At 38.6% G+C, this 13672-nt stretch overlaps 1 protein-coding gene across 1 annotated transcript in view; it reads left to right on the top strand.

Moving 5' to 3' along the window:
• Positions 1–12513, top strand: part of LOC111865693 (nuclear-pore anchor) — a 31988-nt gene extending 19475 nt beyond the window's left edge. Inside the window, exons 11-13 of the mRNA XM_023853913.2 lie at positions 1086–1250; positions 5871–6061; positions 11015–12513. Coding sequence (XP_023709681.2) covers positions 1086–1250; positions 5871–6061; positions 11015–11145 — 487 coding nt within the window. The 3' untranslated portion in view covers positions 11146–12513. The remainder of the gene's footprint in view (positions 1–1085; positions 1251–5870; positions 6062–11014) is intronic.
• Positions 12514–13672: the final 1159 nt, after the last annotated feature.

Below are 13672 nucleotides of genomic sequence, written 5' to 3'. Positions count from 1 at the left end.
AGCAGCACAACCCGTAACTACAAAGCACGCGTGCGCAACAGGTCGGTTCTGGTTATTTTTGGGTCCTCCTTCGTATGCAGTATTGTCACATGTTAGTGATTAGACATGGGATTTTTACTGGTAATTGGATTTATTGGATGCTTATAACATGTAACTACAAGTAATTCTAACAGGCTCACTGATTTACACATTCTAATGATCACCATAACTACAAGACACATAAGGTCTTTATGTCTTTTGTAGTCATTGTTTGGGGCATGCTGTAGCGTAGTTGGTTGAGGCACTGTGCTACAAGCTGGAAGGTTGCAGGTTTCAAATCCTGATGAAGTCATTGGATTTTTATAGCTTACCTAATCATTCCAGCCACACTATGGCCCTGGGGTCGACTCAACCTCTAACAAAAATGAGTACAAAGAAAATCCCTGGGGGCAAAAGGCGGCCAGCGCATAAGGCTGACACACTCACTGGCATATGTAAGCCGACTCTAGAAAATGTGGGAGCCTCAACATCTCATGACCCTATGGTCCTCCACAGCCTGTTGCAGGGATACCTTTACTTTTACTTTACTTTTTTAGTAGTCATTGCTTATTAATGGCTCGCAACAGTGGAGATTCTTCACCTTCTGTGCTCATATCCTTGCCAGCTGGTGACCATCTCACAGGTGATTAACATCACAGTCCAAGTCAAAGTTGTGCTTCCTTGCTGTATAGCCTAGGCATGCATCATGCAGAAAACACTGATTCTAACATTTCGTGTATTGTCGTGTGACACATCAAGTGGGCTGTTGCCTAGTGATGGCCCTCATGTTTGTTGATGCGGGTTTGTGTGTTTACTGGTCATTGGCTGGCAATGGCCACCTCTTCTGGTTCCACTGTTTTGGCTTTCAGCTATTATGTCACAATATCTTAAAACAGTTCTTAAGAACCTACAGAGCTGGCTTTTTCTTCAACCCTGAAGATGGATGCGACATGTTCTTCTGAAACATCAGTTGACTTTCAGTGGACTACATGGCGTTATGTATGAGAAGAATTTTTCATAACCACTGCTGAGAGAATCTTAAATCTTCCCTTTATTCTTTATACCAGGAATAGACTGGATGTTGAATTAAGTTCTCTGCAGTGTCAAGTGGAAAATCTACAGTCACAGTTGACTGTGCAGAGAAAAATGCTAGCTACAGAGGAGAATTTCAGGGAGAGAGTTGAAGCAGACTATAGACAGCTACAAGAGGAGAAGAGAACCCTGGTTGTGAAGTAAGTAATTCTGTACATCAGATTCTCGAGAACTGTATTTTGAATCCATTTCTGTGAATGAAACCTGTCTTTTGTCTGCAGTTGAATAGGGAGTGTTATGAAATAATTTCCACACTGAATTTTTTTCTTAATACATTATGTGCTTAGGAGCTATTCCATGCTGTCCTCTACAAAGAAATTCCTTTGTGACCTGATGATAATGATATCATCAGATCCCTAAATCTTCAGAACTAATTTTAGATTTGTAAGAGAAGGATGTTATATGGGGCTTGGTCTGGGGAGTACAACAGTCATACAGTTTCTGTGCATGCAGAACAGACAGATAATTGTCATAGAGAAGCTGAACTCCAGTGTACCCTGGGATATTCTGATTTAATACCAGCATCCAAATGTCCAACAACAATGTGTACATAAGACTGTAAAGTCTTTAGTCACAGTTGATGTTACTACAGTGAATAGAAGGCAGTCTTTTATTGGGATTGTGTATTCTGTCATAGTAATAGAATGAGGTAGAAACTGAAAACACCTGTCAGAGATTTCTGCAGAGCTCTAGTAACCATTTTCTTGATGCTGTGGCTAGTTTTGTATTAGAAAATGTTTTGTTTTAAAATGTACATTTCCACTGTTTACACTTTGATCTTGAATATATGACAGTTGTAGTTATGGGAAATTCTTTCAGGCATTTATTTGTGATGCAGTCAGTATCTTCATTTATTTTGAGTTTGTTTCATATGTTGAATTAACCTTTATGAGCCGAAAGACACCATATGGGGACCTTTAAATTAAAGCCGAGATGGGCAAAGGACACCGTATGGGTATGTGCAGTCCATGCGTGCGCACAGTGTCTTAAAATCTAATTTTAAGTAGAAATTCTTGTTCTACTTACATTATTTTTGGACACCAGCTTTATAAGTAGACTGTCTTCCCTCCTGCATCATCTAACTGAATGTTGCATGTCACTGAATGCAGAGTCTGACGTCGCAATTCATGCACTTTCTCTGTAATTAACTATGTTTTCCATGCGAAGCGCGCACATGCAACAATTCAACTATGCACCATGGCCCCTTTTCGCATTGAAGTCGAAATTGAGAGGCCGCTCGTAAATCACACCATTCAGAATGTGTTACAGTTTATTCTGAAGGGACATGGAAGCAAGTGGTATGAGGTGATATTCCAAGAACTGCCTCTGTGTGGATATTCCGACATACGTGAATAAACAGAGTTTCATAAGGCAATGTAGGATAAGAACTTGCCCACACTCGGGTATACAGGAAGCCTACGTGACTGGAGAATGTGCAGTACGTAAATATCCTCTCCTACTGCCAGATAAAAAAACAGACAGTGGGTCAGCACCATGCATTTATACTGCAGAAACGTATTGTGCAGAAGCTTTATGCATTTTTGTGGACAGACGCTCAAAATTGGGGAAAATTTTTTTTGGAATCAGTGTAACAATTTTTACAGATTATAAAATCTGTCAATTACAGTATCTGATTCTATATACTTTCTAGATAAAAGTAGCATTTATTTCGTTCATTTATCACAAAAATTGTAGAAATCACAGCATTTTGAGTAACATGATTACAATTTTTATTACTCTACAGTGGCAGGCATTTAAATTAACTCCATCCTGCTGCCACTACCGGAATTTAAATGGCCCGTCCCATAAAGGTTAAAGATCATAAAACCGAGATTAACAGCTGTGCGGATCCGTTGTGCTGACCACGTGACATCCTCTCTCTGCTCTTGTTGGCACTAACTTCGCCAACAAGCAGCAGTTGCCCGGTCAGTATAGTTTGCTTGTGGACTCAAGCCACAGAGTTTTTTAAGTTTAATATGGTAAATTACTTGTTTTACTTTTTTTGATTTGTTTCATTCTGGTCCATCACACTAACAATTACAATATAAATCACTCTGCCCAATGTGACCTGTAAGTTTATTACTACATGAAAACTTAACACCCTTACATGTTTCGGTCTCTGCGGACCATCTTCAGAGGGCAAACATCACTACTTGTTTTACAGTTCTGAGTGTGTTAGCTATTGCTTGTCAGTGACTAACCAATGCTGTAAAAACTACAGTAGCAGTAAGAGAGCGTTGAACCTGTATTCCAATTAGGAAAACTGATTTAATTTTATCAACCCTCTGACGTTGGTATTTTGGCAGCTCAGATTTGTTTGTGTATGTCATGACGTATCAAGAAAGCATGGACTAATTCTAATATATATGGTGCAATCCAAAAGTTCCTGAAATTTGAATTTTGTGTGCGAATGGTTATGAGTACATGAAAAACCGCTAGGTGTCACACCACACACCCTTCTTGAATCAGTGTGGTAAGCGGCGTCGAGTTGAGTGGTTGGGTTTATTGTTGGTGAACATGTTTCCCTTGTTGTGTTTCTGTGAGTTTGTGGTTTTGTGATAGCTGACCTGCTCTCTCAGGTTAGCCATTGCAAAACCATAAGTTTTGTTTTAAACTTGGGAAAACCGTTGCAGAAACACGCCAAATGTTGAAGCAAGCTTTTGGTGACAACAGTAGGCCAGACACAAACTTATGACTGGTATAAGCGTTTCAAAAATGGCCGAACATCGACTGATGATGACAATTGTTCGCGACGGCTGTCAACTGGCACCACACCCGAAAATGTTGTGAAAGTTAGGGATCAGATTCTGCAAGATCATAGACTGACCATCCAAGACCTCTGTAACACCTTGGGACTAAGTTATGATACATGTCAACGAATTTTCTCAGAGGAACTGAACGCGAGGATTGTGGCGAAGTTTGTGCCACGACTGCTGCAAAATGAACAGAAGCAGTATTGCTTGGAGGTCTGCAGGGAACTTCAACAGCAGCTTCAAGAGGATCCAGACTTTCTTTCGACGGTTGTCACTGGTGACGAAAGTTGGGCTTATGGCTACGACCCTGAAAGTAAGCCACAATCGTCGCAATGGAAGAGCCCTTCTTCAAGTTGGCCAAAAAAAGCTTGACAAGTCAAGAGCAACATTAAGTCCATGTTGATCTGTTTTTTTGTATTGATGGGATTGTTCATAAGGAGTTCGTCCCGCCTGGTCAGAAAGTCAATAAAAGAGTTCTATTGCGATGTTCTAAGGCGTTTGAGGGAGGACATGAGGAGAAAACGTCCAGGGAAGTGGTGCACGAACAACTGGATACTCCACCATGACAACACAGGACCACATACGGCTTACGTTGTGCAGAAATTTGTGGCTAAAAACAAGATGGGAGTTGTTCCCCACCCAACGTACGCACAAGACTTAGTACCATGCGACTTCTCTCTTCCCCAAGATGAAATACAAGTTGAAGGGTCGAAGATTTGATACAGTTGAGGAAATTCAAGTGGAAATGCAGACAGTACTAAACACCCTAACAAAGAAAGACTTCCAGGATGCATTTCAAAAGTGGCAGAAATGCTGTGTTCGGTGTATGCACTCCCAAGGGGACTACTTTGAAGGTGCTGGTGCAGAATAAGATCCAGGTGAGACGTAATAGTTTTTATTAATATATTTCAGGAACCTTTGGAAATACACCATGTATATGAGAATACATAGTAAAGTTATAATTGCTCAGGTTTGTAAGAAATTGTGTCAAACATCAGGGGTTAAAGTTTATTTCTAGGTTTCATCCAGATACTTTATGTTAGTGTATTATTAACCTTGTGGATCTTGTAATATAATGTAAATAAATTTGTAGCACATCACAGGACAGAAGACAGCAATTACCAAAGAATTTTTTGATCAGTATTTATATTGAGGTCATGGAAAATTTCCATGGGTGGTGGGGACGTAAGTATTCCCCTTGTCTGTGTACTGTTGTATTCCTCTCCAGCCCAAGTTAGCCAGCTGAAGCTGTTGTCACTAGTGAACCATTCTTGTGAGGAGAACGGTTAGAGATGTGGGGCATAAGAGCTCTGTGGATAAGCGAAGCTGGTCAATCCATACATAGTACTTCTGCAGGTCCAGTACGGTTTTGTGTATGTTTTTTTATTGTCTGGTAGCATTTGTGGATGTTGTATATGAATGTAGGAGATCAGTAACTATTTGTGCAACTTTATTGTGTATATTCTACAGCTTTAATACACTGGGAGTCTGTAGACAAGCCTACTGCTATAAACGAATTTTGCTTCACTCCTTCTGATAGCTACCTTCAGCATGAAACTTAACATTGCAAATATCTGTAGAAAAATGTGCATATTAATAAAAATATTATGTCTTTAATTTCTGTCATTCATTCTTGGAGGTGACTGCATTCCGCAGGTACAATACCTGATTATGTACAGGCAGCCTGTTGATGATGTTATCTATCATTTGCCTTATGAAGGAATTCAAAATAACTTCTGACAGGATGACTACTTTTAAACCCAGATTCATATGTGTAGACACAGAATTGTGCATAGACCAAATGGCACAAAAACAACTGGGATTAGAATTTTGGTTATTACCAAACTCCAAGGGAAATTTCACAGAATGGATTTGTTTCCAAATCATATTTCCCGTTTTTTTGGTAGTAATTAATATAATTGTCATTTTCTGCAAGATTTTGGTAGCTTACTTTAAACATTAAATTAAATTCCTTTTGATGCATGTAATGTGTATGTTTATTTCCAGTGTCATGCATTTGGAGGCTTCAGTGCGTGAGAAAGATAGGGAGTTGTCTATACTTGGAAAGAAAATAACACTGTTGGAGAATGCTAACTCAGACCTTCTTGCCAAGGTACTGCAGCTCAAATATGCTTCAGGGCGGCAACATGGAGCTGTGCCAAAAAGCAACAGCATTGAAGGTGTTCTGACAGACTTGGGTACAGTATAGGTTTCAGTAGGAAGTAAGTGCACCAGATCCTTTAATTCAGAGAAGCAGATTGGAACAAAAATTTGTTCAATGTCAGTATAATATAGTACATAAAACATCATATTTCCACCATTGCAATGTATAGTGTTCTATAATTTATATATATATACACACCCCCTGTGCCATTATTTTTTCCTGCCATTTCATTGGTTTCAGTTCCTGTAAAATACATGTCATATCATTTGAATTTCCTGGGCTTTCACGCTCAACTATTTCATACAGCATGAAAACAGAGATACCAGGTGGCCCAAAAAATTGTTTTGTTAAAAAATGGGAAACTTGAATGACTGGAGATTTTAGTGTAAGTCATATAGAAAGTATATAAGCAAGCGTAGAGAAAAATTTATTCAGTTTGGTTGATATGGTGCAGAAAAAATATTTTCAATTTTCAATGTTGAAAGAAAGGGAGGTTGTTTACTACAACTTTTTTTTTTTAATTGAGGATGACTAGGGCCCCAATTTTTTTGGATAACAGTTTGAACCCAGCTTTTCCATTGGTTCATGGCTAATCGGATGCTGTCTTGTGATACAAAATGCCATGGACTTTTAACTTTTGATTGCAGTAACTTATAGATTTTGTACCCTCAAATATGATTTAAATTTGGAGAATCTGGTAATAATTGAGTGGATTTGACAAATTCATCTGTAGAGTCATCCATCATTTTCAGAAACAAGTAATAAAAAAAGTAAAGATGTTCCTGTAACAGGCTGTGGAGGCCCATAGGGTTGTAAATGTTGAGGTTCCCACATTTTTCTAGACGATCGGCTCATAGATGGCGGCAAGGTTGTCAGCCTTGTGCCCTGGCTGCCCATTACCCCCAAGAATATTCCAAGAATATTCCTGGGACTCATTTCTGTTAGAGGCTGAGTCGACCCAGGGCCATAGTGTGCCTGGAAGGATTAGCTCAGTTGAAGAAAATCCAATGACCTCATTGGGACTTGAACCTGTGACCGTCTGACTTGCAGCATAGTGCCTCAACCAACTACGCTACCGTGTGCCCCCAGAAACAAGTAATATGAACAGAAAATGCATGAATCTTGAATTTAAATATTACAGCTTTTATTCTAGTGTAATTGATTGAGGCACTGAGCTACAAGCTGGAAGGTCATTGAATTTTTCTCAACTGGCCTAATCCTTCCAGTCGCACTATGGCCCTGGGGTCGACTCAGCCTCTAACAGAAATGAGTGCCAGGAATATTCTTGGAATATTCTTGGGGGTAATGGGCGGCCGGTGTAGGGCTGACAACCTTGCCACCATCTATGAGCCAGTTGTCTAGAAAAATGTGGGGACCTGAACATCTCACAACCCTATGGACCTCCACGGCCTGTTACAGGGATACCTTTACTTTTTTTTTATTTTCCATGCATGTAATGTGCACCAGTTGTGCATAATACATCGTCATACTTAATTTTCAGTACCTTGGAAAACTTGGAAAAAAAGAAAGATTGTCTTAATTAAATTACTTAAAAATGGGAACAATTTTTGGCAAACCCTTTAACATAATATGATTCTTTGAAGGACAAACAGTTTCTAGCATGTTAGTGTCAGTCACAAAGTTATATGTAAACACAATTACTGAAAAGGAGTAACTGAAGTTTTTTATTGAATTCACGATTATTTACGCTGTTTACTTGCACTGTTTACTGATTTGAAATGTGTGGCATGTTTGGAAATTTGCCCTTAATGATGCCATTTTGCTACACTTGAGGACATTGAATCAAAATGTCCCTTATTACATTTTTTACTTATATGTTTATTTCAGTTATTTCTTCTCATGAGTAACACTGTATCTCTGGAATTAAAGGATTTTGGATAGGAAAGTAATGTGATAATGTACGTCTATTGCAAGCGTGTTGTCTCAGATTAATGTAAGTGGCAGATGTCACGAGGTAAAACATGAGAGTAGCTGAGGATTTCATCTCCGCAGGTGGACATATGTAATGAATTACTGCCAGGTGTAAAGTGAGGCTAGCAACGTATTTTTCTAGTCAGTATATAGTATTGTTATTTCTGAACACTTTGTCATTTGAAATGATAACTGTATATGCTCTCTTCTCATCTATATTGCTGATGTAGTGTTAGTTGCATATGGTTAAAATTTCTGGTGATGTTAACCCTGTGAGATCTGTTGATCTCAGTTCTCAACTTGAATTTTGGTCTCACATCTAGTCAGCATAATCTTATGTATAATGTGATATATATTATAAAATGACGTTTGAAATCTGTGCTCATGATGCTTATGGCTGCAGGTTTCTAAGACCTTAAAGTGTCTATTAAAAACACATTCCATTGTGGCCTATTTGGATAACAAACAGTGAACATTACATTCCTAACCAAGCGTAACATATAAATTTCTTTCAGTTAAATTTGAACAGCAATATTTTAGTTGCACAAAGCTGTTCTTCAGCCTTGGCTCTTGTATTGTAAAAAGCTGAGTTTCAAAGCGCCTCTAATTTGTTAAAGTGTGAGTAGTTAGTTTTCTTTGGCTGACAAGCGGATGAAAATGTGTCTTATCACAAATAATAAGCTAGGAGAAGATCTGAGCAACCAGTTAAGTAAGTAAAGAAGTACAAACTAAGTCCATATTACAGGGTCTTCCTTGGTACATTGATAGCTGTTCAGGCAGTTAACAAATTTACTGCTTGACAGAAGCTGAAGGTTCATCACTGTTCACGGAAACCTGACATTGTATCCATCCTGAACCATTTCAGTTCACTTCTCATCATATAGCTTAGTTCACTGAGATGCATTTTAATATTTGTTCAAATAGTTTCTTCCATTGAGATTTTCAACCAAAATTCTCTATATATTTCCTGTTTCATTGTGTGTAATAACTAGGGCCCAGATCTTTATGCGCTAAAAGTGGGACAATATGCACCAAAAATAAAACAATATGCACTCAAGAACAGGTCCCTTTATTCAGACTCAACTATTTACATGTATCATTCACTGCAGAAAGTAGCATCACAATAGGCAACTAGAAGTCTTTCAATGTTTTCTGGAGACAAACTGTGTCTGTTGTCTGTCAAAATGAGTTTGTAGGCTGAGAATGATCTTTCTACGTCAACTGACGTGATTGGACAGTATTTATACACTGGCGCCAAAGGTTTGGAACATTCATCTGGCAGAGATACCGTAATTCCACTCAAGTACTGACAAATTGACTGAATCTTTTTTAGTCCTGGGTTCGATTTCAGCACCTTTTCTAACTTGAATTTAATCTTCTCTCCAATTTCGCATGGAGTGGAATTCAGTGAACAAGTTGCTTTCTGAACACATTGAAGTGAGTCGTGAAGGAGTGCACCACAAGATTCTAAGCTCTCAGTGGCTTTTGAAAGTGTAGAAAAATGTTCATGGATAAAATTCACGTCTTGATAAACAGTATCACTTCCAAACACCACTTTTGCTTCATGGACACATGCATACTCATCTTCAAGTTTTGTAACCACTTCTTTTACTTGATCAAAATTCTCCTGATTAAATGAAACTGCCNAGTAGCATCACAATAGGCAACTAGAAGTCTTTCAATGTTTTCTGGAGACAAACTGTGTCTGTTGTCTGTCAAAATGAGTTTGTAGGCTGAGAATGATCTTTCTACGTCAACTGACGTGATTGGACAGTATTTATACACTGGCGCCAAAGGTTTGGAACATTCATCTGGCAGAGATACCGTAATTCCACTCAAGTACTGACAAATTGACTGAATCTTTTTTAGTCCTGGGTTCGATTTCAGCACCTTTTCTAACTTGAATTTAATCTTCTCTCCAATTTCGCATGGAGTGGAATTCAGTGAACAAGTTGCTTTCTGAACACATTGAAGTGAGTCGTGAAGGAGTGCACCACAAGATTCTAAGCTCTCAGTGGCTTTTGAAAGTGTAGAAAAATGTTCATGGATAAAATTCACGTCTTGATAAACAGTATCACTTCCAAACACCACTTTTGCTTCATGGACACATGCATACTCATCTTCAAGTTTTGTAACCACTTCTTTTACTTGATCAAAATTCTCCTGATTAAATGAAACTGCCGATATCCATGTCCCCCACCTAGTTAGGACAGGTTCAGGTGGCAGAGGAACCCGATNATCTTTCTACGTCAACTGACGTGATTGGACAGTATTTATACACTGGCGCCAAAGGTTTGGAACATTCATCTGGCAGAGATACCGTAATTCCACTCAAGTACTGACAAATTGACTGAATCTTTTTTAGTCCTGGGTTCGATTTCAGCACCTTTTCTAACTTGAATTTAATCTTCTCTCCAATTTCGCATGGAGTGGAATTCAGTGAACAAGTTGCTTTCTGAACACATTGAAGTGAGTCGTGAAGGAGTGCACCACAAGATTCTAAGCTCTCAGTGGCTTTTGAAAGTGTAGAAAAATGTTCATGGATAAAATTCACGTCTTGATAAACAGTATCACTTCCAAACACCACTTTTGCTTCATGGACACATGCATACTCATCTTCAAGTTTTGTAACCACTTCTTTTACTTGATCAAAATTCTCCTGATTAAATGAAACTGCCGATATCCATGTCCCCCACCTAGTTAGGACAGGTTCAGGTGGCAGAGGAACCCGATTTAGGCAATCTTTGTAGAACTGGACACGAGCTGGTGCTTTCAGAAACAGTTTTTTTCCCCACTTGCAATTAAATCGTTAACAGCTGGAAACTGTGCGCATATTTTTTCTGCAATATGGTGTAATCTGTGTGCTAAACAGGTTACATGTATAAGATTTGGATAAAATGCTTGCAAGGCCTTTGCTGCTTTCAACATATAGGAAGCTGTATCTGTGAGCAATACAAGCACCTTACCAACAATTATTCTCAATTTCAGATGGCCATATTAGTCACAGAGAATAATTTACAAATATTGATATTGTGCTATGGTTGGTTTTCTCTAGTACTTTCCAAGCAAGAAGATGAGGTTTGCTGGGTTTGTCTGGATGTAGCTTACCAACTTCGAAATTTGCTATGTATTGGCCACATAAATCAGTTGTCTCATCCACCGATATCCAGACACAGTTCCCTCTGATGTCAGAACGGATTGACTCCAGAGTAGATTCATACAGCAAAGGTAGACAATTTTTTCTAAGAGTTCATTCACCTGGGATTTTTTGAATTACACAGTATTTCTCCAGAAATGATCACAGAACTGGACTGCTTAATTTATTCCATGGAATGTTGCTGCATTCTAAAGCCTTACAAAGATCAGCAGAAAATGTATTAACAGAGGATTTGAGGTTGACCTGTGTAAGAAGTAGTTGTTGTGGTGTGCTATTCTTCTTCCCCTTTGTGGTAATATGTGCATTCATTGAGTGTTGTTCAAGTTGAAATTTCTTTTCACATTTTACTTCCTTTGCGCACACTTGACAGTACACGACGACACTGTCTGTTGAATAGTCACTATTCCCTGACACCCACCAAATTTTTAAATATCTACTGCTGCACTTTTCTTTAGGCATTTTCAGTACATGAACACTTTTTTGATGCAGACTATTAAAGTAAAGAGTAACACATTAACTGAAGAGACTTCTCTCGAGACCAACCCTCTCATGCTACTGTCTGCTGTGGTGGTCAGAGCAATCCAGGAAAATCCCACCCCCTCTCTTTCGAAATAGCCAAACCATCTGCTTGTATTGTAAGTGATAAAAGTGCTGTTACTCAGAGAGTGGAGAATGGCAACTGACAAGGGATGTCCAAAACAGGCAAAACCGATTTTGTTAGAGAACATTGAAATTATCCTTAATTCCAAACATATATGCAGAAATGTTTACAATATGCAATAACGACCAGAAACCCTCAAAATATGAATTTGCATATGTGCATATGCATTTTCAAAAAATCCAGGCCCTACTAATAACATGTCCCCCTCTTGTCTCTCTTGATTTAATCATCCTATCATTATGTGAAAAATACAAATTATGAAGCTCTCCATCATGCAGCTTCATGTTTCATCCTATTACCTGTTTCTTTCATTTCTAATATTCTCCATAACACTCTCAGACACTGCAACCTTCTTTTCTTCTCTTAGAGTGAGAGACCAGGTTTCACTACGTTACAAAACAACATGAGAAAGAATAGATGTATATTGTCATGTGTTGGGTATGCCCACGACAGATAACTTCACACCATATTGGATATACTGAATTTATTGCACATTCGCTCTTACATTTACACAGTTTAAAATTTTACAACTACTGCCATCAGCAGTATCACACTTACTTCTGCTGGAGTCACTGCCATTCACTTGATACAACTCGACTCATAACTCAATACTCACTACTCAATCCTTATGTAGCTTCCGCACTAACAATGCAGAAACCAGTTATGTGATAGCTACCACTGTTGCGTAACGTCGTGTTTACAGGCATTGCTAGGGAACGCTGCCTAGAGTTGTTTATTGCTGCGTAGTAACCGCAGTGTCCCTTGTTACGTCACCGCGGGAGGCGGCGGAGTGTTTACTGAGCGTTGTGTAATAATGGAAGGGGTGGGGGTATGTGACATCAATCGCGAGACCGCAGAGTTCACCTGACCCCTACTTCCCGTTGCGCCATCCACGTTACAGTATATTCTAATTATATTATGCATAGAAATTGGACACTATAGAAAATTCTGGACTGAGTGGTTGTGTTCATTTTATGAATTTAGTCTGCTTGTGATTTCATCATGCACAATATTTTGAGAAGTTACAGCTAGTGATGTTTTGCTCAATTCAACCTTCCATTTCATTCCAGTGTAAGCCTACTCCTGTCTTTCCATGTTGCAGTGTGTTTTTAATAGGTGCATTATGGTAAAAATGATACAAACTCCGTCCCAAGTGCAAACAATATATATTATATGTCTTTGATCTTGCTCTCTTCTACACTACATGTTTCGGCCTCTAACGGCCATCATCAGGTGTATACTCTTACGTTGCTGCTACACTGAACCCAGTCTAAAATTTAACATTTAAAAAACATTGTTATTTTCTTCGTTATTATCAACATCTACCTCGTTNAGCAGCGGCACGCACACAGGAAGACTACACAGAATAACACCTGTACAGTGTGGAAACAAGAACTAGCCGCTGCAGCACTTTAGACACAGGGCGAGTAACCCTAACAATTTTAAATTTTAAATTTAAATTTTAGTGAAAATTTTAAAGGATTTTAAAATTATAACTAAAGATTTTATAGTGCTACTACAGGAAAATCAAAATTGACGCGTGCAAAATAATCTACATACCAGACAGATATCAACGAGGTAGATGTTGATAATAACGAAGAAAATAACAATGTTTTTTAAATGTTAAATTTTAGACTGGGATCAGTGTGGCAGCAACGTAAAGAGTATACACCTGATGATGGCCGTTAGAGGCCGAAACATGTAGTGTAGAAGAGAGCAGGATCAAAGACATATAATATATATTGTTTGCACTTGAGACGAAGTTTGTATCATTTATCGTGTAGAGTGCAACAGGATGCTTAAATATAATATTGCATTATGGTATATCAGCAGCAGTCAACTCCTCAAAAGTCTCTATGTTGTTATGTTGTCATTTCATATAAAATGATAGCACT

This window comes from Cryptotermes secundus, unplaced genomic scaffold (genome assembly GCF_002891405.2).
Source record: "Cryptotermes secundus unplaced genomic scaffold, Csec_1.0 scaffold19, whole genome shotgun sequence".
Taxonomy (NCBI): Eukaryota; Metazoa; Arthropoda; class Insecta; order Blattodea; family Kalotermitidae; genus Cryptotermes; species Cryptotermes secundus.
This window is presented reverse-complemented; position numbering and strand designations above follow the sequence as displayed.